The 25,752-nt window shown below is 50.0% G+C and overlaps 2 protein-coding genes across 4 annotated transcripts in view; one reads left to right on the plus strand and one right to left on the minus strand.

Annotated features, from left to right (window-relative positions):
• GIGYF1 (GRB10 interacting GYF protein 1) overlaps positions 1–5,269 on the minus strand; it is a 31,140-nt gene extending 25,871 nt beyond the window's left edge. For all 3 annotated transcript variants that reach the window (XM_053361180.1, XM_053361181.1, XM_053361179.1), the window contains exons 1-6: positions 5,194–5,269; positions 3,902–3,999; positions 3,211–3,340; positions 2,449–2,544; positions 1,194–1,305; positions 77–188 (exon numbers count right to left, since the gene is read on the minus strand). In XM_053361180.1, coding sequence (XP_053217155.1) covers positions 77–188; positions 1,194–1,305; positions 2,449–2,544; positions 3,211–3,340; positions 3,902–3,936 — 485 coding nt within the window. In that variant the 5' untranslated portion in view covers positions 3,937–3,999; positions 5,194–5,269. The remainder of the gene's footprint in view (positions 1–76; positions 189–1,193; positions 1,306–2,448; positions 2,545–3,210; positions 3,341–3,901; positions 4,000–5,193) is intronic.
• Positions 5,270–7,081: 1,812 nt separating this feature from the next.
• Positions 7,082–25,247, plus strand: LOC128399241 (meiosis-specific protein MEI4-like). The gene is given in 2 exon segments (XM_053360479.1): positions 7,082–7,327; positions 23,794–25,247. Coding segments are annotated over 2 exon segments (1,629 nt in total). The 3' UTR covers positions 25,177–25,247.
• Positions 25,248–25,752: the final 505 nt, after the last annotated feature.

Raw genomic sequence — 25,752 nt, forward strand, 5'->3', positions numbered from 1 at the left:
TGTCAGAGCAAGGAAAGAGGGCAGCAGGTTCCCACAGCGACCCACAGACACAGCTCCCCCTGGGACCCCTACTCACCGGTCATCCCAACTCTGGCTGCGATGTATCTCGCGGACCCCACCGCGGCCAAACGCCCCTTCTGCCTCCTCAATGCTTCTTTGGTAAAAGCCACTCTCGCCACGGCCACGGCCTGTTTAGTTGTGGGGTGGAGAGAGGTAAGGTGTCAAAATAACATCAATTGATTGACTGCATGTATATCGCATCCTGGGACACGGGTGGCGCTGTGGGTTAAACCACAGAGTCTAGGACTTGCCGATCAGAAGGTCGGTGGTTCGAATCCCCGCAATGACGGGGTGAGCTCCCGTTGCTCGGTCCCTGCTCCTGCCAACCTAGCAGTTCGAAAGCACGTCAAAGTGCAAGTAGGTAAATAGGCACCACTCCGGCGGGAAGGTAAACGGCATTTCCGTGCGCTGCTCTGGTTTGCCAGAAGCGGCTTAGTCCTGCTGGCCACATGACCCGGAAGCTGTACGTCGGCTCCCTCGCCCAATAAAGCGAGATGAGCGCCGCAACCCCAGAGTCGGCCACGACTGGACCTAATGGTCAGGGGTCCCTTTACCTATATCGCATCCTTGTCTTTCCAAGGAGCTCAAAAGCGGCAGTGTAGACAGTTCTCTCCCTTCCTCCCCTATTCCCTCAACAGGGTAGGTGAGGCTGAGAGAGACACTGACCGGCCTCCAAGCTCACCCATCCAGGGAGCTTCATAGCCAAGCAGGAGGATTTGAACCCTGATCTCTCCCAGGTCCTAGTCCGGCACTCAAACCACTGCACCGGCTTTCAGAAACAGGAACCCACTCGCCGCCTCCCCAAGTGAGAGCAGGGGAAGGTGGCAAGACAGGAAGAAGAAGAGAAGAGGAGTTTGGATTTGATATCCCGCTTTATCACTACCCGAAGGAGTCTCAAAGCGGCTAACATTCTCCTTTCCCTTCCTGCCCCACAACACACACTCTGTGAGGTGAGTGGGGCTGAGAGACTTCAGAGAAGTGTGAGTAGCCCAATGTCACCCAGTCGCTGCATGTGGAGGAGCAGGGAATCGAACCTGGTTCCCCAGATTACGAATCCACTGCTCTTAACCACTACACCACACTGGCTTTCAGGAAAGGGAGCCAACCCGCCCGCCTCCAGGATGCCTCCGTACCTCGGCTCCGGGTGCTGCCTCTCCCCCGGGAGACTCCGGCCGGGGGAGCCCCAGCCCCCTTTCCCATCAGCCTTAGCACCGCAACACTGTTCACAGACATGGAGAAGTTCCTCTGAAGCAGATTTGGCAGGGGGGGGGGAGAGAGAGAGCAGAATTTGAGAAGAGGCAGCCTCTGGATCCACGCTTTGTCAAAAGCATCACGAAGACTGTAAGAAGAGACTGCTTCCCTTATATTCCCAGAAAAATATCTTTAAAAGAACCATAAGGGCAGTGGCAACTAAAAACGATCTAAACTCTATGTACACATCTACATGCGCCCCATTATATTTTAAACTCAAGAGAGGCCAATGAACATACATCTTATTTTAATGAATGGACTTCTGCGCAACTTCGGAAAGCTTTTACAGAGTTACGATTAAATAAAATAAACTCTGCTTATAGAGATGGGAGACGCAGAGGCATGCCAACAAACAAACGCGTTTGCATTAGGGGATGTCCTGAAGTAGAGGACCTTATGCATTATATCTTGTGCTGCCTCTTATATAATGATGCAAGAGAATGATTTTTTAGCACCTATAAGGACAAGGTCCCCTGGCCAGAACCCCTCTGACATGATTTTATATCTCCTCGCAGACACAGATAAGTATGTGACCTGGCATGTAGCACTCTTTGCAACTGCTGCTAGGAAAATTAGAGCAAATTATATAGCCAAGGTAGCCACCAACTGTAAAGGAGATGAATTTATTTGACCCTATCTACATCAAGCTATATTCTTTCTTTATCACCAAACTCCGAATATAATTGCACACTGTACTAATTAACATTAATTTTTAATACATTAGTGGCCATGTGACAATTTTAGCTTATAAATTTTATTGTTGAATGTCTTTACTTGTATATTAGGATACTTTTATAGCTCTGTTTAGAGTAGGAAATGTCTTGATAAATTTTTTTTGTATCAGTCCACTATATTTTCTTTGAATTGTTGGATGATTCTGAGTACATTGCGGCAGCCTTTGGCCATGTGCAATAAAACTGACTGACTGCTGGGTGTGGCCAAAGGGGGCCCATCAAGCCCAGCATCCAGTGCCCCACCAGGTGCCCAAATGGGGAACCAGGATCCAAGCGCAGGAGCAAAACTCTCCGCTCCTACGTTTTCCAGCGACTGAGATTCAGAATCACGGCTCCTCCGACCGTGGAGGGCACAGCACAGCCGTTGTGGCTAGGAGCCAGCCTCCATCGCCACTGCTTTTACCTGTTCCTCTTCCGTTAAGGGAACCAACGCTAGAGGCTGCAGAGGATCGTCCTGGAGAATGGCAGAGAACTCTTTATCCTGGATCTCCTCCGGGACCTGTGGAAGGAGGAGCACGGAAAGGAAGCCATCAGGAGCCCACCCAGCTTCTTCCCGACCCAAACCAACGCTCTGGCAGGGGTCGATCTCAGAGACGGGTGGGGAAAGTAAAGAAGATACAGGAAGGGGGCAAAGGAAGCAAGCTGGCATCAGCAATTGCTGTTCCCTTTCAGCTTAGCAAAAGGGAAGGCACCGTATTTTTCGCTCCGTAAGACGCACTTTTCCCCTCTTACAAAGTAAGGGGAAATGTCTGTGCGTCTCATGAAGCAAATGCTGCGCGGAGGAGGGAGGTGTAAGCGGCTCCTGTCCGCTTTGCTGCTTTAAAGCGAGCCCCAGAGGAGGGAAGGAAGGGGAGCCACGGTCCCCCTCCGTCCCCCCTCCGCGGCTCGCTTTAAAGCAGCAAATTTAAAGCAGCAAAGCAGACAAGGACTGCCTGATTTGCTGCTTTAAACAGTTTAGTACAACATTTGATTCAGAATATTCCCCCCCCCCCCGTGTTTTCCTCCTCTAGAAACTAGGTGCGTCTTATGGAGCGAAAAATACGGCAATTCAAAGATTGTAAGCAGAGAGGAGAAGGCAATTTGCACCTGGGTCCACCCCACCACCCGCCCCGGGTCAAGCAGCTCTACAGGCTGGGGGCACGACCCGCAACCGTGCGGCACTCACCTTGTTGTCTTTCACGTAAAGTGCTAACATCTCTTCCCGCCCGTATCGGTATTCGGCTAGCTTGTACTTTGGCATGGCAGGGGAGGGTGGGGGGGAAGCGACACTCCCGCCACTGGAGAGAGCGCGGAGCCTGAGGAAAGAGGGAGGAGGAGGGAGGAGGTGTGTCAGGCGAACAGCAGGGAGGAGGGAGCTGTCTCTTCCCACTCAACCCCTCAGGTCCAGCAAGTCCTCCTTCCCCACTGGAGGTCGGCTGCTTGCCCCGGCTTCCCTCTGCCCCAGAGGGCCTTTCTGGGCGCAGCACAGCATCAAAAGACACACACTCAGAATGGCGGGTGAAATTGATGGACTATGCAGAATTGGGTAAATTAACAGGAAGGGGCCAGAGATTCTTAGAAGACTGGAGTAAATATACGAACTATTTGAAAAGTAATGGTAATGAACAGATTACGCTAGCAGGACTGCAGGAAGTTTTGTAAGGAGGATTATCTGAAATATTGAAAGCCTATGAGGAGAATGATGATTAAGAGTAACAGAGAAATTAGGAAATGCAGAATAAGTGATAAATAACAGAGGTGTTGACGGAAGTCTAAAACATTGTATAAGAGAAGAAGTTATGTTATAGGATTGTTGGAAATGGTATGTTAAAAAACCCAATAAAAATGTATATAAACACACACACACACACACTCACCACTCTGGCCCAAAGTTCAGTGTCTCGGCTGCCATCTCTACCGCTCCTGGGCTGGCTTTCCTCTGGCGTTCGTCTTCTTTCTTCTCTTCCCCAAAAACCTGGTATTCATGGTATTTAGTTATCTATTGCATCCACAGCCCACGTTCTCCCTCCAAAGGAGCTCAAAGTGGCTGATGTGGTGGTTCTCCTTTTCCTCGTTTAAACCCCACAATAACCCTTCCAGGTAGTTTAGGCCGACAGGCCGTGACTGTCCGTCCCCCCTGACGTCATACCCACTGAGCTTCCTGGGCCGAGCGGAGATTCGAACCCTGGTCTCGCCCAGGTCCTAGCCTGACACTCTAACCGGTGGCTCTGTGGTAGATGGAGAGGGGTGTCAAAGGACCCTTCAGGATTTAACCTCCTTCTGTAGGGCCTGTAAGACAGAGCTATTCCGCCTGGCCTTTAATTTGAATCCAGCCTGATCTTTTATTTCCCTTCCCTTCCCTCTCCTTTTATGAAGATCACCTGCTCTGAGACCCCACAGCTAATTCTCCCCTGGTCTCCTCGCTGGCCCAAGTAGGACCAACTCAGCCAGCTAACCCTGGGGATTATCTAATTGATTTTTGAATTTTATTGTTATTCATGTTTTTATACTGTTTTTTATGCTGCTTTTATAATTATCATATTTTTCACTCTATAAGATGCATTTCCCCTCTCCTAAAAAGTAAGGGGAAATGTGTGTGCACCTTAGGGAGCGAATGCAGGCTGCGCAGCTATCGCTGAAGCCAGAACAGCAAGAGGGATCAGTACGCACCGATTCCTCTTGCTCTTCTGGCTTCAGGGATAGCCATGCAAAGCCTCTTGAGCGCAGCCGGAGCGCTCCTGCCTCTTCGCTCAAGAGGCTTTGCCTTGCTTTCTTGTTTCTTGTTTTCCTCCTCTAAAAACTAGGAGCGTCTTATGGTCGGGTGCGTCTTATAAAGCGAAAAATGTGGGGTTTTAAATTTGTTGTTAGCCGCCCTGAGCCCCGTTTTTGAACCAGGAAGAGCGGGGTATAAATAATTTTTTATTATTATTATTATTATTATTATTATTATTATTATTATTATTATTATGGCAACCACAGCAAAAGGGTTTCTCAGTTTGAGACAAAGTGCACTCACATCCCTACAGAGTTAAGCCAAGAGGTGGAAAGAAGGAAGAAAGGGGTCTCTAGAGAACTAGAGGTTCCGGGTCCTGGGCTTCTGGGCTGGGGGTGGCTGACAGGAGGAGGAGGAGGAGAAGGAGAAAGGGGGTCTTTCAAACATGCTGCCCACCTGCGTTATAGCTTAACAAGGATCCGCCCCGGAACACCCCCTCAGGTTGGGAAGTCCAATCTCAACAGCAGGGAACCTGCAGAAAACAGAGCAAAGGAATACAGTGGTGCCTCGCAAGACGAAATTAATTCGTTCCGCAAGTTTTTTCTTCTTGCGAGTTTTTCGTCTTGCGAAGCACGGTTTCCCATAGGAATGCATTGAAAATCAATTAATGCGTTCCTATTGAGACCGCTTGCCAGGCTGGCGGTGCGGAGAAGGGCTTTTCTCCCCACCGCAAGCCTTCAGGACAGGTACAGGAACAGAGGGGAAGGCGCGCAGCGCACCTTCTCCTCTGTTACCGGACCTGTCCTGAAGACTTGCGGTGGGAGGAGGGTTTTTCCTCCCCACCGCCAACATTCAGAACAGCATTCTGAATGTTGGCAGTGGGGAGGAAAACCCTCCTCCCACCGCAAGTCTTCAGGACAGGTCCGGTAACAGAGGGGAAGGTGCGCTGCGCTTCTCCTCTGTCCCCGGACCTGTTCTGAAGGCTGGCGGGGGGAGGAGGTCTCTCCGCCCCACCTCCAGCATTCGGAGGAGCCTTCCGAAGACTGGGGGGGGAAGAGGTCTCTCCGCCCCACCGCCAGCCTTCGGAGCAGCCTTCCGAAGGCTGGCGGCGGGAGGAGGTCTCTCCGCCCCACCACCAGCCTTCGGAGCAGCCTTCCGAAGCCTGGCAGCGGGAGGAGGTCTCTCCGCCCCACCGCCAGCCTTCGGAGGAGGTCCGAGGACAGTGGGGAAGACGCGCTGCGCTTCCCCGCTGTCCCGGAGATTTCCCTATGGGCTTTCGTCTTGCGAAGGAAGCCCATAGGGAAATTCGTTTTGCGAAGCACCTCCAAAACGGAAAACCCTTTCGTCTAGCGGGTTTTCCGTCTTGCGAGGCGTTCGTCTTGTGGGGCACCACTGTATTACAACTTGAAGCTTATTCAAACAGAAGGGCTGGTGATTTTGGGGGTGCGCTGCCCAGAAGCCTGGGGCTGGTGGCCCAGGAAGCCCAGGCGGGTGAGGCGGGCATACTGCCTCTGCTGCCCCTCTTTGCGTGGTCTGGGTCCAGCATGCCACTGACTCGCCAGAGCGAATGACATGCAGCCCAGCAAAAAAGGTCCTTGTGCTTCAGATGAAGATGATGGAATTCATGGAGCTGGCTGATCTCACCGGGAGAATCCGCAACCAGAAAGAAGAGGACCACCAAGAAGACTGGAAGAAATTTAAAGACTATTTGAACAAATGTTCTAATATTAAAGATATGTAACCACTTGGAAAAACCAATCAGGCCTAGGATTGAATTAGATTTAAATATCTAAATAAGAAAATGTACTATAAGAAAGGTAAAGAAATTGGAATATGACTGTAATGTTGTTTTTAGAAATAATGATATTGGAAACTGCTACATTCAAATTAAGAGGAAATTCAGATGGAGGAGATTAGAGGAAGTCAATTAATGCATATGAAAGAGGATTTTAATTAATTAACTGAATCCCCCCCCCCCCGTTTAGGTATTTTAAGTTTGTTATTCTTTTTTTTCTTTTCCTTTTCACTGCTCTATTGTGTTGTTGCATATTTTCTTTTGTGTTACGTTTATTGAAAATTAATAAATATTATTGGGGGGGGGAAGGTGCTTGTGCTTCTTCCCTGTCCCAAAAATACAATAGTGTCTGCCCACCCTGCAGCCACGCAGTATGGGTTGCTCCGGCCTGATCTGGCGTTCTGTTGGGGACTCCCAGACTGAGAGAAGGAACAACCGCAACAAGTAGTAATAATAATAACAATCGCCCTATACCTGTAGATCTCAGGGCAGATGCTCACCCCAGCAGCAGCCCCACAGCGCGCCGCCCCCTTGCCAGTGGCCACGGGGATGGGGGTCACCGGCAAAGCCAAGAGCGCGGCGGGAGGTGAGGGAGAGTCGGCCTCCTTGTCTGACGCGAGCGGTCCTCCCAGCGGCGCTGCTCCCGGAGCCCCGTACGGCCAGAAGCCACGGGCGATTTCCCCAGAAGACTGCTCGGCCTTGGGGCCCCCGCAACACGACCTCCGCGGCTCAATTCACATCGGAGAAACTCTCTGGAAGAAGAGACAGAGCAGGGGTTGGCGTCGATGCACTCCAGTGGGGAGACTGCTCAGACATGTGGCTTTAGCTGCTGATCTTGAAAGCCCTAAACGGCCTCAAAGGCCCAGTAGACGTGAAGGAGCGTCTCCACCCCCATCGTTCAGCCCGGACACTAAGGTCCAGCTCCGAGGGCCTTCTGGCTGTTCCCTCCCTGCGAGAAGCCAAGTTACAGGGAACCAGGCAGAGGGCCTTCTCGGTGGTGGCGCCCGCCCTGTGGAACGCCCTCCCACCAGATGTCAAAGAGAACAACACCTACCAAACTTTTAGAAGACATCTAAAGGCAGCCCTGTTTAGGGAAGCTTTTAATGTTTAATAGGTTATTGTATTTTAGTGTTTTGTTGGAAGCCGCCCAGAGTGGCTGGGGAAGCCCAGCCAGACGGGCAGGGTATAAATAATATATTATTATTATTTAGTTCACCTGGCCGTAGGCCGACGGCATGGGGCTGGAAGATCGGGAACCGCGCTAGCCGGCTCCTGCCTTGTAGAAAGTTGCTGTGCTTCGGACTTTTTAAGTTTAGACAAAACCCTCTCCTTCCTTGGAGAGGCTGGGTGGCCACCTGCCTCAGATGTAGTGGCCAGGCGGGATTACTATGAGGAATTATGAAATACGAAGCAAACCCTTGTGTCGGAGATGAAAGCATTGCGCTGACTGGGTTTGATTCATTGACAATAGTTTCTGATCGAATCCCACAGGCCTCTCCACCTCTGCCATTTGCTTTCTCTACACCTGACAGGCACGTATAAGCATTCTGAAACACAGACTGGTTGCTTCATCGGGCATCCTCAGTACATAAAGATAGTGGGTTACTTTGATGTAGTTTAATCTTTAGATAGATCTTAGGGGCCAGGAAGGAGATGGTAAATACTGCCACTCCTGTTTACCACTTGTTTATGACCTCTGGGGTTTCCTAAAAGCATTCCTCCTTGCTCCCTCTTTTATTTACTCTGAACTACATATGCATGCTCAAGCAGGAAATGGTTTCTTTGTAGTTTTAACTTCATCCCTCGTGGGTTTTTTTGAAATGCTCAAAGGAAATCTGATTGGTTCTTACAAACACTGTGTAAAAAGTTCTTTTGTGAATAAAACGACCTGGGCCAAGGGGTGGGCAGGAATTATTATACACACTCCTCCCAGAGTCTTGCTGGTCAAGCCTCGTGTGTATTCTATTAATCAGAGTCCAATCCTTCCTTTGCTTTGGGAACGCTACAGGGTTGGACTAGATGATCCCTGGGGTCCTTCCCAAGTCTACCATTCAATGGCCAGATAGAAGTTTAAAGTTCCACATGACATGGAGAAAGGAGAGGAGAGATTTTCCCTTCCCGCTCGCGTAACACTAGAACTCATGGACTTCTTCATCCAGCGCATAGTTAACCTATGGAACTCGCTGCCACAGGAGGCAGGGATGGTGACCAACCCAGATTTTAAAAGAGGATTAGGCAAATTCATGGAAGAGAAGAGGACTATTGTCTCTATATCTATATGGTTGTTGACACTCTCAAAGAACTGTAAGGAACACGTGAGATGGGACTTGCTCTTGCAGAAGGCATGCTGGTTCTGCCTCAGCAAGATTTTTCTTCTATACGCTTTTTAAATCTTTAACAATAATTACCGCCAGTTTTCCTGGGTCATAACCGGCCCGTAATTTCCACGATATCCCTGGACACCCTTCTGAAAACTGGAGTTACGGTGGCTACTTTCCAGTAGAGGCTGATCATAGGGGAAAGTAATTTTGTTAGAAGATCAGCAATTTCACCTTTGAGTTCTTTTAAGAACTCACATCTGGACCCAGCAATTTGCCAGTTTTAATGTTATCTATTAGTCTGTCTTCCTGCCCACCTAGCAGTTCGAAGGTACGTCAAAGTGCAAGCAGATAAATAGGTACCACTCCGGCGGGAAGGTAAACGGCCTTTCCGTGCGCTGCTCTGGTTCGCCAGAAGCGGCTTAGTCCTGCTGGCCACATGACCCAAAAGCTGTACGCTGGCTCCCTCGGCCAGTAAAGCGAGATGAGCGCCGCAACCCCAGAGTCGGCCACGAATGGACCTAATGGTCAGGGGTCCCCTTTACTTTTATTAGTCTGTCTATCACCTATTAATTTTGCCTCTAGAACTTCATCTCTCATCACCACTATCTACCTCGGTTTCTCAGACTTCTTTCCTGCAAAAGTTAGTTCAGGCCCCTGGGATCAAGCAATGCCTCCCCCTCTGTTAATTTCAGAAATGTGAACATGCACACACACGCACACCTGACCCCTGCAGGTCAGAATCCTGGCCTCTTGTACAGTCATACATCGGGTTGAAGTAGCTTCAGGTTAAGCGTTTTCGGGTTGCGCTCCGCGGCAACCAAGAAGTAACGGAATGCGTTACTTCCGGGTTTCACCACTTGCGCATGCGCAGACGCTCTAAATGACATCACGCGCATGCGCAGAAGCGGCAAATCGCAACCCGTGCACATGCAGACTGCGTTCGCTTCAGGATGCGAACGGGGCTCCAGAACGGGTCCCGTTCGCATCCAGAGGTACCACTGTACTCTGTAAAGCGACACGCCCAGTGAGGGCAGGCTTATGACTATTACGAATGAATGACCCAAGACCACCAGCAAGCTTCGTGGTCAAGCGAGGTCTGACCCTGGCTCTCCGTTTCAAGCCGGATGCTCTGGGGAACAGAATCCCTCCATCTTCAGAGGCGGCGCATGCACCCGAGCCAGCAGCTGCTGGGGAGCAGCAGTAGGAAAGGGCTATCACTCTAAGAACCTGTCAGTGGGACCAGCGGCCAGAGGGAGCCCATTTCAGCCCACCATCCTGTTCTCGGAATGGCCAACCAGATTCGCATTATGGGAAGCCGACATGCATGAGAGCCACTCTCCCCACCAGGGATTTCCAGGAACCGGTAGTATTCCAAGGCAGACTGCCCCCAACACTAGTCGTTGTTGTTGAGTCGTTTAGTCTATTGTTTGAAACCGAAAAGGTAGATAGAAAACGAAAGAGGAGGAGAAGATGGTGAGTCAGAATAATCCCAAGAAGAAAGGAGCGCAATTTAAGGGAGTCCCACTCTACTTGGATATCCTGAGTTTATGGATCAAGAAGAACATCTGGAAAGCGAAAAATTGCCAGCGAATTTTTAAACTGAAAACCACTGAGAACACAAAAGCAGTGCCACCTAGTGGTAGGAGGGGAAACGACTTCATGTGAGTTTGGGCTTTAAAGTCCACGTCTCTCCTCTATGGATTTTTGGGACATATGCCATTAGCTGCAATAGTCTGCCTTCTTTACACAGGTAATTTTTTTACATAAACCTGCTCACCTGCGTTAACCTACTATTGGGGCCAGAACAGATAATTCAACAGTCCTTAGGAAAGGATGCTGTGATTACTAAGACCCAGCAAAGACAAGTCATGCCAGATAAATCTCGTTTCTTTTTCTGATAAAAGTTACTTGTCATCACAGAAAACAGTGGCAAGTAGGGTGATGCGGGGTTCTGTCCTGGGCCTCTTGTGGTTCAACATCTTTATATAAACAACTTGGACGAAGGAATTGAGGGGATGCTACTCAAATTTTGCAGGTGACAATAAATGGGGAGGGGTAGCCAATGCCATTGAAGATAGATTTGGGTTTCAAAATGAATTTAACAAGATTGGAGACCTGAGCCAAATCTAACAAAATGAATTGCAACAGGGAGAAATGTCAGGTTCTGTATTCGGCAGGAATAGCCAGCTGCACAAATGTTAAGATGAGGGACGTTTGGCTTGTCAACCGTAAGTGTGAAAAGGATCGAGGGGTCTTAGTAGACTGTAAGCTTAACATAAGTCAATAGTGTGATGCAGCAGCAAAAAAAAACCTAATGCTATTCTTGTTGTTTAGTTGTTTAGTCGTTTAGTCGTGTCCGACTCTTCTTGACCCCCTGGACCAGAGCACGCCAGGCTCTCCTGTCTTCCACTGCCTCCCGCAGTTTGGTCAAACTCATGTTTGTAGCTTCAAGAACACTGTCCCACCACCTCGTCCTCTGTCGTCCCCTTCTCCTTGTGGCCTCCATCTTTCCCAACATCAGGGTCTTTTCCAGGGAGTCTTCTGTTCTCATGAGGTGGCTAAAGTCTTGGAGCCTTGGCTTCACGATCTGTCCTCTCAAGAGTCTCCTCCAGCACCAAAATTCAAAAGCATCCATTCTTCAGCGATCAGCCTTCTTTATGGTCCAGCTCTCACTTCCATACATCACTACTGGGAAAACCATAGCTTTAACTATACGGACCTTTGTTGGCAAGGTGATGTCTCTGCTTTTTAAGATGCTGTCCACTCCATGGACAAAGACAATGCTATTCTAGGCTGCATCAATGGAAGTCTAGTGTCCAGATCAAGGGAAGTAATAGTCCCACTCTATTCTGCCTTGGCCAGACCCCACTTGGAGTCCTGTGTCCAGTTCTGGGCACCCCAGTTTAAGAAGGACATTGAAGCAGGAAGGTGTGCAGAGGAGGGAGACCAGGATGATCAAAGGGTCTGGAAACCAAGCCTGATGAGGAGCGTTTGAGGGAGCTGGGTATGTTCAGCTTGGAAAAGAGAAGACTGAGATAGGACAGCCATCTTCAAGTATCTAAAGGGCTGTCATCACATGGAAGATGGAGCAAGTTTGTTTTCTGCTGCTCCAGAGGGCAGGATCGAAACGGATTCAAATGACAAGGAAGGCAATTCCGACTAAATATCCTAAATGCCTTTCTGACTGTAAGCTCTGTTTGACAGTGGAACAAGCTCCCACGAGAGGATGGCCATGTGCCGTTTATGATCTAGTTGGACCTGATAACTCTTGGGGTCCCTACAATTCTATGATTTGATGGTGTTGGCGAATTCCACAGTTTTAACATGTGCCATGTGAGAATATCTGCCTTATCCTGAATCCTCCATCGTTCAGTTTCACTGGAAAATCCCACTGAGCCTACAGCTTCCTCTGGCCTTTTGATCATTTAGGTTGCTCCTTCCTGCACCTTTTCAAAGTTTGGGAGCATTCAGTCACCTCCGTGGGCAGCTTGTGGGCTTCTCGGAGGTACCTGCTTCGCAGCACCCAGAGCTCTTCACCCACAGAAAATGGAAACTCTTTGAAACAAAATGCTAGGCTGGGCATCTCGGAAGGGCTTGTTCTTTTCATCGGCGGCTCACAAATACCCAACAAGCAGGAGAACTAAAGGTGCCGCTTGAGACAAGAGCCCCCACCCCCCAATCACCACCACGGCAACATCAAAAGTTCAGCCTCGGACAATAGGACATTTAAGTGAATTGGAATCATCATCAACATGAATGGCAGATAAAATTAATGGACTATGCAGAATTAGATAAATTAACAGGAAGGATTTGAAACCTGCGGGACCAGAGATTCATAGAAGACTGGAGCAAATATTTGAACTATTTGAAAAGCAATTGTAATGAACAGATTACACTAGTAGGACTGCAAGAAGTTCTGTAAGGAGGTTTATTTGAAATATTGCGAGAAAGACCATGATGTGAATTATTAGTCAATGATAATTAAAAGTAATAGTTGAAATTAAGAAATGCAGAACAATGCAGAACAAGGAATAAAGAACGGAAAATCTTCACAGGTGGTTGACGGAAGTCTAAAATATTGTATAAGAAATTATGTTAAATGATGGTTGGAAATGAGGTTAAGAAACCAATAAAAATGTATTTTAAAAAAAGGAATCATCATCATCAACGACAAGGTACTCTTTTGCTTGCTCACTCTCAAGGAAGAGAAAGTTTTATTCCTGTAATAGTATAGTTGTATGGTGCTTGTTCAGTTCCAACTTCCAAGAAGTGTCCCACGTTCTCTGACCGCAGGGAGCCAATTCTTTAGGAAGCCTTTTCCCTCTCTCCTGTCCTGCAAGGCCAAAGGAACAGAGGAACCTAGGGACTGGAGGGGGGGGTCAAACTGTCTGTGTGCTGTAATAATAATAATAATAATAATTATTATTATTATTATTATTATTATTATTGCCAGCCCCAAATCCTGGATGGTGGAATATAAATCAAGAAGAGACTCTGGTCATGTAGGTAGAACTTTGCCACCAATTTCTACTAACCCTCACAGCTTCTTTGTTCCACTCCCACTGCTTCTGATTTCCAGTTGCTGGAAACCACAGCAGATCAGAGCACTCTCGCACTCAGGTCCTGCTTAAAAAGGTAAAGGTACCCCTGCCCGTACGGGCCAGTCTTGACAGACTCTGGGGTTGTGTGCCCATCTCACTCAAGAGGCCGGGAGCCAGCGCTGTCCGCAGACACTTCCGGGTCACGTGGCCAGCGTGACAAAGCTGCTCTGGCGAGCCAGCGCAGCACACGGAACGCCATTTACCTTCCCGCTGGTAAGCGGTCCCTATTTATCTACTTGCACCCGGGGGTGCTTTCGAACTGCTAGGTTGGCAGGCGCTGGGACCGAGCAGCGGGAGCGCACTCCGCCGCGGGGATTCAAACCGCCGACCTTTCGATCGGCAAGCCCTAGGCGCTGAGGCTTTTACCCACAGCGCCACCCGCGTCCCAGGTCCTGCTTACTGGCTTCCAAAAACAGACGCCTGGTTGGCAAACTAGGGCTGGCCAATATATCAACGTATCGTCCCAGACTGGTCTGAAGTCCATGTTGTGATATTGGTTCCACGGCCAGAGCCAGATATTGGTTCCACAGCCAGACAAAAACTCCACGCAAGTGACAAAACGAAGGCTACCAAATAAATCCGCAAGGACAGCCACGCAGCTGAGACAATGGGCAGGGTGCTTTGCAGTAGCTCAGAATAAAGCGCTGCTGCACGAACCTTTCCGCTGACAGCGGATGAGTGGAGCTGACAATGGAGGAAACCAGACTTTGCCTGCAGCAAAGAGAGCCTGACCAAGTCCAACCTGGCAGGCTCTCAACTCCACCTGTCTCTTGAGCGCCACATACAACACCTGGAATGCACTTAAGGGGGCAGCCAAAAGCCGAGAGGGGTTGAAGGAGAACAAGGCTTGAGGCAGGAGATCCAAAATACAGTAGGAAAGCAAACCATGGTCAGCACTCCCAATATTTTGTATTACTGTACCTTACTGTCCTTCTGGTTGCAAAGGTTTTTTAACCAACTTAAATGTTGCATTTTATATTGTTGTAAACCTAACCAAGAAGATCCAACCTCTCCATTCTGAAGGAAATCAGCCCTGAGTGCTCACTGGAAGGACAGATCCTGAAGCTGATGCTCCAAGACTTTGGCCTCCTCATGAGAAGAGAAGACTCCCTGGAAAAGACCCTGATGTTGGGAAAGATGGAGGGCACCAGGAGAAGGGGACGACGGAGGACGAGATGGTGGGACAGTGTTCTCGAAGCTACCAGCGTGAGTTTGACTAAACTGCAGGAGGCAGTGGAAGACCCTGGCATGCTCTGGTCAGGGGGGGTCACAAAGAGTCAGACACCACTAAATGACTAAACAACAACAAATCCAACACAGGCACCCGGGGATGAAACGCACATAAGAAGTGCAATAAATGCACCATTCTCTCGCCCAGATCTGGCCACAGTGACCCATGCGATGGCCACCTCCAGGGTTGATTATTGTAACTTGCTCTACACGGGGCTGCCCTTGAAGCTGACCCAGAAACTCCAGCATCGAGGCTTCTTACAGGGTCCTTGCCGTGGGATCACATTTATCCAGTGCTTTACCAACTGCACTGGCTCCCGGTGGAGTACAGGGGCAGGTTTAAGGTGCTGGTTTTGACCTTTAAAGCCCTATGTGGCCCAGGACCCACATACCTACAGGACCGCCTCTCCCGGTACGCCCCACAGAGGACCTTAAGGTCCACAAATGACAACACTTTAGAGGTCCCAAGTCGCAAGGTGGTTAGGTTGGTCTCAACTAGGGCCAGGGCCTTTTCAGTACTGGCCCCGACTTGGTGGAATACTCTGTCCCAAGAGACTAGGGCCGTGCGGGACTTGACATCTTTCTGCAGGGCCTGCAAGACAGAGCTGTTCCGCCTGGCCTTTGGTTTGGACTCGGTCTGACCCTTATGTTTCCCTCCCCTTATGGTTTTGATCTATGGGCTACTATTAAAATGAGGCTGCATTTTACAGTGGTGCCTCGCAAGACGAAAAGAATCCGTTCCGCGAGTCTCTTCGTCTAGCGGTTTTTTCGTCTTGCAAAGCAACCCTATTTGCGGCTTATCGGTTTAGCGCTATTACCGGCTTAGCTGCTAAAAGGCTATTAGCGGCTTAGCGGCTTAGAAAAGGGGGGGGAAGCGAAAAAAAATCGTAAGACTCGCAAGCCGTTTTCGTCTTGCGAAGCAAGCCCATAGGGAAATTCGTCTTGCGAAGCGCATCGAAAAACGGAAAACCCTTTCGTCTAGCGGGTTTTTCGTCTTGCGAGGCATTCGTCTTGCGGGGCACCACTGTAAATTATATTTTAACCTGTTTTTTTTTAAAAAAAAATTATTGTAATTTTACTGGCGTCAGATGCCCTGAGCCCGGCTCTGGCTGGGGAGGGCATGGTATAAATAAAATTTTATTATCGTTATCATTATCATCATCATCCCCACCACCGAAAGAAAGTCTTTCTCCTTGGTCCTGCTTGCATACGCAGCTTCCCAACTCAGTCACAGCCAGAGGTTTCATGTCTAGACTGGACAGAGCAGCCTGAACGGAAGATGCTGGTTGACCAAACAGAAGGAACAACCAACTCTATTATTTTTACACGCACAATATTTTTGAAGTGTGTTGCTATTTATTTGGACCATTCATTCCCTTCAATCGTCTTGAAATACTATCCGGGATTCTTCCTAAAGTTTACCGATCAATTCTTTAGAACTGAACTATTTATCCAGAGTCCATAAGATGAGGCCTAAAGCAGAGCAGCTGGATCAGGCCAAAGGCCCACCAGGCTCCCAATCTAGCCCAGAATGCTGTTCTCAAGACTAAACCGCTTCTGGTGCAACAGGAGACCGTGACGGAAGCCAGAGCACACAGAAACGCCATTTACTTTCCTGCCACAGTGATACCTATTTATCTACTTGTGCTGGTGTGCTTTCGAACTACTAGGTTGGCAGGAGCTGGGACAGAGCAACGGGAGCTCACTCCGTTGCGGAGATTCGAACCACTGACCTTCTGATTGGCAAGCCCAAGAGGCTCAGTGGTTTAGACCACAGTGCCACCTGCGTCCCTTTACTGTTCAGCAGCAAAGGTAGATCAGAGCCTTCTCTTCCATGACTTTACCTAATTCTCTTTTAAAAGCAAGATGGTAGACTCCAGCACACCTAGCACAAATATGCTAATGCGGCCCACCAGTCGATTTAACTTGGCTCCTGTGGCAGTCTATTTCCTGGGGTAAAAAAAAAAAAAAAGTTAACAACTTCAATCCTAAAAAAAAAGGTCAACAAATGTGGTTGGCCCTCACGGCCCTTCACCAAATCTGGCTCTCTTTGAAAAAAGTTTGGACACCACTGACCCAGGAAAACCAAATGACAGAGCTTAACCATGTGCTGTTATGAAGGACTTTGTCCTCCCTCCCCTGAAACTTCCAGCATTCGTCAATCATATGATGACCCCGCTGCGTTCAAGCATTATGAGAAGGAAAAAGCTTCCTCCTAGCTGCTTTCCTCACATTGTGCATAATCTTAACATGCCTCGATCATGTCGTCCCCCAGCCTTACTAGCCATTTCCCTAAACGGAAAGCCCCAAACACTGAAACCTTTCCCAACGTCCAAACATTGCTCCAGCCCCTTGGTGATATTGCCTGCCCTTTCCAGAGGTGAGGCGAAGAGAACTCCAATGACTTGGAACACGAGGAACTGCTAAGAAAAACCATTTACGGAAAATCAAGGAATTTGTAACAGGCACCAAAGAACCACGGTCCATATATTATGCATCTCAACTTTTTAATCTCTTCTAATGTATAATATTTGGCTTGTCACATACCATTCAGCACTTCAGACCGACAAGGACTCTGGCGCTGCAATGAACATGTATGTACTCTGGCTGACTTTGCTTGCAAACGGTGAACGTGTCTCTTCAGGGTCCCCTCATCCACAATACCTTTCTTGAATCAGTTTTTCCCAGCCTGGTGACCTCCAGGCATTAGGGTCTGGAAATCCCATCAGCCCCAGCACTACACAACTCTGCTGGCTGGACATGATGGGAGATGTAGTCCAAAACATGAAAGGCACCAGGTTGGGAAAAGGCTGGTTTTAATGCTGGGACCTGGGCCAGCATTTCCAAGCTTACTACAGTGGTACCTCTGGTTACATACGCTTCAGGTTACAGACTCCGCTAACCCAGAAATAGTACCTCGGGTTAAGAACTTTGCTTCAGGATGAGAACAGAAATCGCGCGGCAGCAGCGGGAGGCCCCATTAGCTAAAGTGGTGTTTCAGGTTAAGAACAGTTTCAGGTTAAGAACGGACCTCCGGAATGAATTAAGTACTTAACCCGAGGTACCACTGCACTACTGTTAAAAGTAAAGGTAAAGGGACCCCTGACCATTAGGTCCAGTCGTGGCCGACTCTGGGGTTGCGGCGCTCATCTCGCTTTATTGGCCGAGGGAGCCGGCGTACAGCTTCCAGGTCATGTGGCCAGCATGACTAAGTTGCTTCTGGCAAACCAGAGCTGCGCACAGAAACGCCGTTTACCTTCCCACTGGAGCGGTACCTATTTATCTATTTGCACTTTGACATGCTTTCGAACTGCTAGGTTAGCAGGAGCAGGGACCGAGCAACGGGAGCTCACCCCGTTGCGGGGATTCGAACCGCCGACCTTCTGATCGGCAAGTCCTAGACTCTGTGGTTTAAGCCACAGCGCCACCCGCGTCCCTGTAGTACTGCTATTCTCACTGATTTATTAATCACCTTCTAAACCACCGTCTCAAGGCAATTTACATATGAGCTTCGGCTAGGACAAGACCTTCCTATGTGCAGGAAGAGAGTTTGGGCTCAGGACACAACACAGAGCTAAAAACCTCCAGAGGATTGTCCACAGTCTCTATGTGTTTTTTTTTTTTTTACTTTATTTAAATCTTTGCTACACCACCCTTCAGTTCAGCAGGGATATTAATTAGCCGAAGCATGAAGCAAGGCTCCATGGCTAGAGAGCCCCAAAAGCAGGCCTTGATTTAGAACAGGCATAGGCAAACTCGGCCCTCCATATGTTTTTGAGACTACAACTCCCATCATCCCTGACCACTGGTCCTGTTAGCTAGGGATGATGGGAGTTGTAGTCCCAAAACATCTGGAGGGCTGAGTTTGCCTATGCCTGCTTTAGATACAGTTTTCACCGACTGGACGCCTCCAGCTGTTCTGGACCACAACCGCCAGCACTGCCAGCATCATCAGGCCTCGCTAGCTCAGGCTGACGGGAGTTGTAGTCCACAACATCCTGACGGCACCTGGTTGGGGAAGGCTGCTTTAGGTCATGGGGTGCCTGGAGAAGGGTGATCTGTGCATGGCCAGATTTGATGTGGAAGCAGACGTGCCCTCCAGTATTACGATTCCCAAACCACAGAGGGCTTTAAGGGCAGGCGCTATTGCTCCGAAACAGACCAGAAACCAGTGGGGCTTCTGAAGCCTCCCTGAGAAAAGTTGCCAGTGCCAGGTCCCAATTAGCAGCCTTAAGTGGCTGTGTTTTGAGCTCGGTGCTGTTTCCGAGAAGTCTTCAAAATAATAATAATAATAAATTTTATTTATACCCTGCCCTCCCCGGCCAGAGTCGGGCTCAGGGCGGCTAACACCAATAAAATTTTAGTAAAAATATAATGGGGGGGGAACTATTTAAAATACAGGTTAAAATGTAATTTAAAATGCAGCCTCATTTTAATAGTAGCCCGTAGAGCAAGACCATAAGGGGAGGGAAACATAAGGCTCAGACCGAGTCCAAACCAAAGGCCAAGCGGAACAGCTGTCTTGCAGGCCCTGCGGAAAGATGTCAAGTCCCGCAGGGCCCTAGTCTCTTGTGACAGAGCATTCCACCAGGTCGGGGCCAGTACTGAAAAGGCCCTGGCCCTAGTTGAGACCAACCAAACCACCTTGTGACTTGGGACATGCAAAATGCTGTCATTTGTGGACCTTAAGGTCCTCCGCGGGGCATACCAGGAGAGGCGGTCCCGTAAGTACGTGGGTCCTAGGCCGCACTATGCACAGTGCATTGCAGACGCCTAACCCATAGGCCGCCACCAGAGCTCCAACAAGCTCCCTCCACACAGGAGGGGCCGTAAGCCTAGTGAAAGGCACTCCATGCGCCTTTGCTGTTTCAGCGCTGCAAAACTCTGGTCCCTTTTGCCATTTTGGCCACCCTTTTGCAAGTTCAGACAACCAGGGGTTAGCACAGTTAATTGTGTGAACTCAATGCAGGACCACACCCCCTGGGTGTGATCTGGCCACTAGCGGCTGCAGAACAAGAATGGATTAAGTGGCCGCGTCTGCAGCAATCTGATTAATCATGACCCCTAATAAAGTGTAGTTTCATCAAGGGAAATATTTTTCTTCCGATCACAGACACTAGAAATCCAGGAAGGTTGTATCTTGGGGAGCTCGTCTCCCGAGTGCCCAAAACTCAACTCAAAGAACTGTTTTACTTTCCTCTCCTTCCTCTGTGGAGATGTGGCCTCAGAACTGTCTGCCTGCCTCCCTCACCCTGCCCACCATTCAAAGAATGGAAGAGCCCCACCAGACCAGGTTGGCCGACGAAGCACCAACTCCAGAAGAAGCAACAGACAGCCACCACACAACTCCATGGAACACAAGCTGTCGTCCTCTGCCAGGCGCAACTGCGCATTTCGGAAGACTATCTGAACATCACACAACTGCCAAGATCCCAACAACAATATTATGAAAATAACTAAACCCAAATTTACTAATGGGAAAAACAGTTTCTCAATGGAAGAATGGGTGGTGACTGCTGATGATGACCGTACGCAAGTCCACCTAGCATGGAGGCAGTTACTATACCCTGCAGCAATGAATTCCACAGGTTAATAGCACACTGCACAAAACGTGTCCACCACAACCTATTAACAGACATGTCAACAAGTCACCACCTCCAGGCAGGAAGAGGCTTTTCTTTAAAAAGAAAGAAAAGCGTGTTTTCCCCTTTCCCTTTTAGACCACAGAAGGTTGAAAGTGAGTTGTTGCAGTCGGGCCAGCGAATAACTTTGCATCCGCTGCACTGTGGTCCAACAATGGGTGAATCTATTCAACACTCCCAGCACTGTGTACAGCTTTCTAAATCTATTCTCTGTTTATTTCCCCACAAAAGGTAAGAAATCTCCAAAATATATCTGCTATCTGATGGTTTCCATAGAAAGCCACCTTATACAGAGTCAGACCATTGCTCTGCCTTACTCAGCGTCGCCTACACCATACACCAGGGGTCAGCAACCTTTTTCAGCTGTGGGCCGGTCCACCGTCCCTCAGACCATGTGGTGGGCCAGACTGTATTTTGAAGGGGGAAAATGAACGAATTCCTATGCCCCACAAATAACCCAGAGATGCATTTTAAATAAAAGGACACATTCTACTCATGTAGAAACACACTGATTCCCAGACCGTCCACGGGCCGGATTGAAAAGGCGATTGGGCCGCATCCAGCCCATGGTCCTTAGGTTGCCTACCCCTGCCATACACACTCCAATACTGCCGTATCTGTTTCAGATATGGCAACCAGCACCACACACATGCCCCTGGCTTTATAGCAGAACAAGAGCTTGTTGGCCAGAAAGCCAGACTTCAACACAAGCCACCCACTGCCAAGTGCACTGGCATTCAGGGTATGTCCCAAGGCTGTAATACTGGTTGCGAGGTATTCCTATATTAACTGTTTTCAAACATAAGTAATCAAAGACTGGGCAGTAGGCATGAAACTCCCCACTGCCAAACTGCCTTTTAAAACCTCTTAAAGGAGTTTTTTGCTACCACATTACAGGGCTGCAGATAACCACCTTTTCCCGCCAGAGGTTCTCTTCAGCCAACCAGCCACACAGAAGCTGTTGCCGCACAGGTCAAAACATTGTGCCCTGGTACAGACAACTTCCATACACAGATGTCCACGTGCGAGTTATACACCCAAACTTTATAAGGAGGTGGCATCAAAACTAACTCAACAGGCAGGAAGGGAATAATATTTGAGGAGGAGACTAAAAGAAAGGAAACCAGGACTCCCAAAACCCCACATATCACACTCGGCTTCTCAAAGGCATCATTTTGGCAGTGGAGTTTGTGGGTGCAAATTATTACGGGTCATTTAGCAAGAGAATGCCACAGTATCTATCGTCGCCCTGCCTTGCCCAAGAAGCGTTTATCTGTCATGCAATAGCTTTCTGCAGGCTGGTGACCTTACAGGATCCTGTCCCAACACTGAACTTGGAACTCCACCGAACTGCGGATCTCTCTGATCCGCGCGCGCACACGCGCCCCCCAAATCTCTTCCTAAGGAAACAGGGAGCGTTGCAGGGAACCACGGCAATCCTCTCGCAGCCCGCGTCATTTCGAGTTCTCCGCAAGCATGACAGGAGGGGAGTGGCGAAGCGGCAAAACCTTCAGGGGCGCCGGAGCCACCCCGCACCCTTCCTCTTTGCACAGGCACCGGGGAACCACAGGGCGAGCCCTAGGGGGCCGGGGCGGGTGGGGAGAGTCTCGTGTCCGTCCTGCCCCAGGGGCTTCCCCCCTGCTTGCAGAAACGTGCAACGGGCCTCCGCAGGGCGAGCGCGGCAAGGGCACAATGCAATCAGGGCTGCAAGGCGAATGGGTTGGGTTGGGCTTTTTTTTTGCAGCAGCGAGAGCAAGAGGCATCGGGGCTTTGCATGCACACGCAAGAGGACGACCTCCGCCGCCATGCACGAGAGCGAGGGGGGTCCGGGGGTGCAGCAGAGGGGCCCCCCGTTTTTTTAAAAAAGGAAGGGCGTGCAAGGGAACGGGAGGCGCAATGCAAAGGCTCCCAGGACGGAGCAAAGGCGTTTAGGCCAGGCACTTTTTTATGGGGGGCGGGGGGTCCCCTGCGTCTCCATGAGGCGCCTCCGCAGGAGAGGGGGGAGGGGCGGCGCGGGCACCGCAGCCGCCCGAGGGGGCGGGGCCCTCGTTCTCCCTGGGCGGCGTGTGTGTGTGTGTTGGGGGGGTGTTGCGAAGGGGGGAGCCCCTCTCCATGGCGACGGCGGAGGGCGGGGCCCCGAGGGAGGAGTGGGGTGGGGGCTCCCCGGTTCCCATGGCGACGGGGGGAGGAGGGGGGGCGGCCCCTCGGCGTCTCTTACCCGCAACTGCTCCGCGCGCGCGGGGTGGAGGAGGAGGAGAGGGGGGGACGGGAGAGGGGAAAGAGGAGGAGGCCGCAGCGGCGTCTACGGCTCCGCTTCTCTCGCTCTCCTTCCTCCTCTCGCCGCTTGTTTGTGTTTGTAACCAAGATGGCCGCCCTCCTCCCGGTCACGTGACGCGGGCGCCCAAAGGCAGGCCGGGGAGGAGGGGAGGTCACGTGGCGGGGGAAAGGCGGGTAGAGAAGGTTAAAAGAAAAAACCCGAGGCGTCGCGCAGGCGCAGTCGCGCCTCCGTACGTGAGCGCCCGGCGTCCCGTTTTCACGCTCGTCACGTGTACGGAGTCCTTCGCTCTCCCCTCGTGCGCGTGCGCACGCTCACCCGACTCCCCTCGAGTGTTGCAGAGGCAGAAGAGCGAGGCCGGCGCCGCGCCTCAGCATCACGTGACCAAGGCCGAAGCTGGAGCAGCACGCTCGGACGCCGAGGCGTATCACGTGACACGCGCGCGCCCGAAGCGCCTTTTTTTCCCCGCCCGCTCGGCGATCCTGGCTGCGGCGATGACGTCATGCGCTTCGCTCTGACGCCCTCACGCCGAAAAATGACGCCCGCGAAGAGAAAATAGTTTTTAAAAAAAGAGTCGAGCGTCCCCAGCGGGAGGCGGGGCCTGTTCCTTTTTTTTTCCGAGGTCACGTGTCCCTGAGGCGCTTCCCGCTCCGGGGCCTTGTAGGCCCCACCCTGAGGCGCCTCTCAAGGGCGCGGTATAAATAGCCCCGGGGAGCCCGAGAAAAGTGACTGGCGGGGGAGGAGGAGGAGGCTCCAAAGGCCGCGGATAATGGCCCCAATTTGGAAAAAAATAATAGTAATAAAAAACCTGTGTAGGTGCCTATAGGTGCCTATATAGAGATCTAAATACGGCCATATATACCTCATATAGATTTATGTATCATATATATCAATATATAATATGTAAACATAAAAAATATATGTGCTGTATAGATATAGTTTTGCACATACATGCACACGCCTTAAAAAGTACAATTAATACCGGCCGTTAAAGCCACGCAGTTTAAGAAGCAAGGAGTCCTTGTTTATATGCGATTGTGCAGAAAAAGGGCCTTTTTTAAAAAAAAATTAACAAATAATTTTTATTAAGTACAAGTTAGAAAACATACATATTTACAACAAAAGAAAATACAAAGGAAAAAGAAAATACATATGACCAAGGAAAAAAATTAGAAAAAAAATCTCTTAAAAGGGCCTTTTTCTTTTGGGGCCGTCTCTGCCTCGGGCGACCCTGGCGCTCTCCGGCGGCGGCCTTGGGCCTTCTGACCAACGAGGCCAGGATCGCCTGGGGGCTGGATTATGGCGACTGACCCCCACTTCAGGCCGGACCCCGGGGCCTCCGCTTTTGGGGACGGAAGATGGCGGAGGCGCAGCGTGGTTCCTAGAAGCCTCGCGCCTGGCCCTGGCCCTGGCGGTCTTGCGTTCGAAGCCACCCGGCATAAGCGGCAAGGAGCACACGGAGCACCTGGCCAGGATAGTGTCCGGAAAGGATCCCCGGGAGAAATCGCGAGTGGAAGCTTTGGAAGCGGAAGTGGTTTGCCTGAGGCAGCAGCTCCTCCTGAACAAAGTTTACCCGGGGTTCGGTTTGGAGAACGGGGATCCAGCCGTAGCCAGCAATGAAGCCCTGGCCCCTGTCCGTGTGGACGATCAATCCGGCCATTTGGAAGATTCCGGGTGCAGCGTCTCAAACGACGACCTGGCGGACACGCAAGATGTCTCAGCTGCCTTCAGCCACAGCGAGCGCGGTCCTGCGTCCGACGCTTCATCCGTATTGTCCATGTTGGCTTCCTCCCGTGCCGGCCCAAGCAAGTCTTTGGTTCCTCACATACAGTTCCTACGGCGTTTCCTTGAGCTCAAGCGGCTGGCAGAGCATGGCGGTCTAAGAACAGACTTGGGAAAACTCGGAAGGGATTCTTCCGCAATATCTGATTCTTTCTCTCGGTTGCTCGATGGCCTGGTCGCCGCCTATAGTTTCCCCGAAGTGCCCTTCTCAGATTTTATGACTCGGGCAGTTTGTGCCGTCATAACCGAGTTATTAAGCGATGCTGATGTATCTCGACAGATCTTGGGGAAGTGTTTTAAGAAGCTGGAAGACTCTGTGGAAAGACTCATAGACGTTGTATTGAACAGTAGCCACCTCAACAGATTTCAGGTTCAGGAGTCTATATCCCATGCCCTTGTTTCGATCGGACAATGCAACAGATTGAGAAGGCACACAACATTCCTGCTCTTCAGAGAAGTCAGCCGATTTGCTGATGAGTTGCAGCACGCCAATGAGATTCCAGCTGGGCGCGAGACACAATATGAAAATATTTTCTTTCTGTGTAGAGCTTTGGAACAGCTTCTGGAAATAGGGACAGAGGAGGAAAATGCTGCCCCTTCAGGCTGCGACGAGGAAGAGAAGAAGATGTTTCTACAGAAACTTGACCAAGCCATTTTTCACCTCTGTGACGAATTTCCCTTGTTCTGTATTTATTTATGGCGACTAGGCACTCTTTTGAATGTGGCACACACTCAGACTGGTGGAAGAAGCTGGCCGGCTATGTAGCAGTTCATGACTGAGCCTGGAAAATGAGGCTAGCAGGGACTGAGCCGTGTCCGCACCGAAAGGAAATGAGATCGCCATCAAAAAGAGCATGGGGATTACAGATTAAATAAATAAAGTCCATGACTGCAGGGTTTTTAACTTTGTTCGTTCCCAGCTTTTCACCTTTTGTTCTTTCAATTTTGTATTTAAAAAAAAAATATTTTGTACTCCTTCAATGGCCGGTTGACCGTAATAAACATTTGATGGACGCATGAGCTGTGGTTTTATTTTGATTCGGCTTTCCATTCTGTTGCCGTAAACCCGCTTTTGAACGTGCTGGGAAAAGGCAGCATGCACGTGATTGAAAAGAGACGTTCTGATGTTTGTTCCAGTCAGTTGTTGTTGTTGTTGTGGTTGAGTCGTTTAGTCGTGTCCGACTCTTCGTGACCCCATGGACTATGCCAGGCCCTCCTGTCTTCCACTGCCTCCCGCAGTTTGGTCAAACTCATGCTGGTAGCTTTGAGAACACTATCCAACCATCTCGTCCTCTGTCGTCCCCTTCTCCTTGTGCCCTCCATCTTTCCCAACATCAGGGTCTTTTCCAGAGAGTCTTCTCTTCTCCTG

The sequence above is a fragment of the Podarcis raffonei genome, chromosome 13, assembly GCF_027172205.1.
Source record: "Podarcis raffonei isolate rPodRaf1 chromosome 13, rPodRaf1.pri, whole genome shotgun sequence".
Taxonomy (NCBI): Eukaryota; Metazoa; Chordata; class Lepidosauria; order Squamata; family Lacertidae; genus Podarcis; species Podarcis raffonei.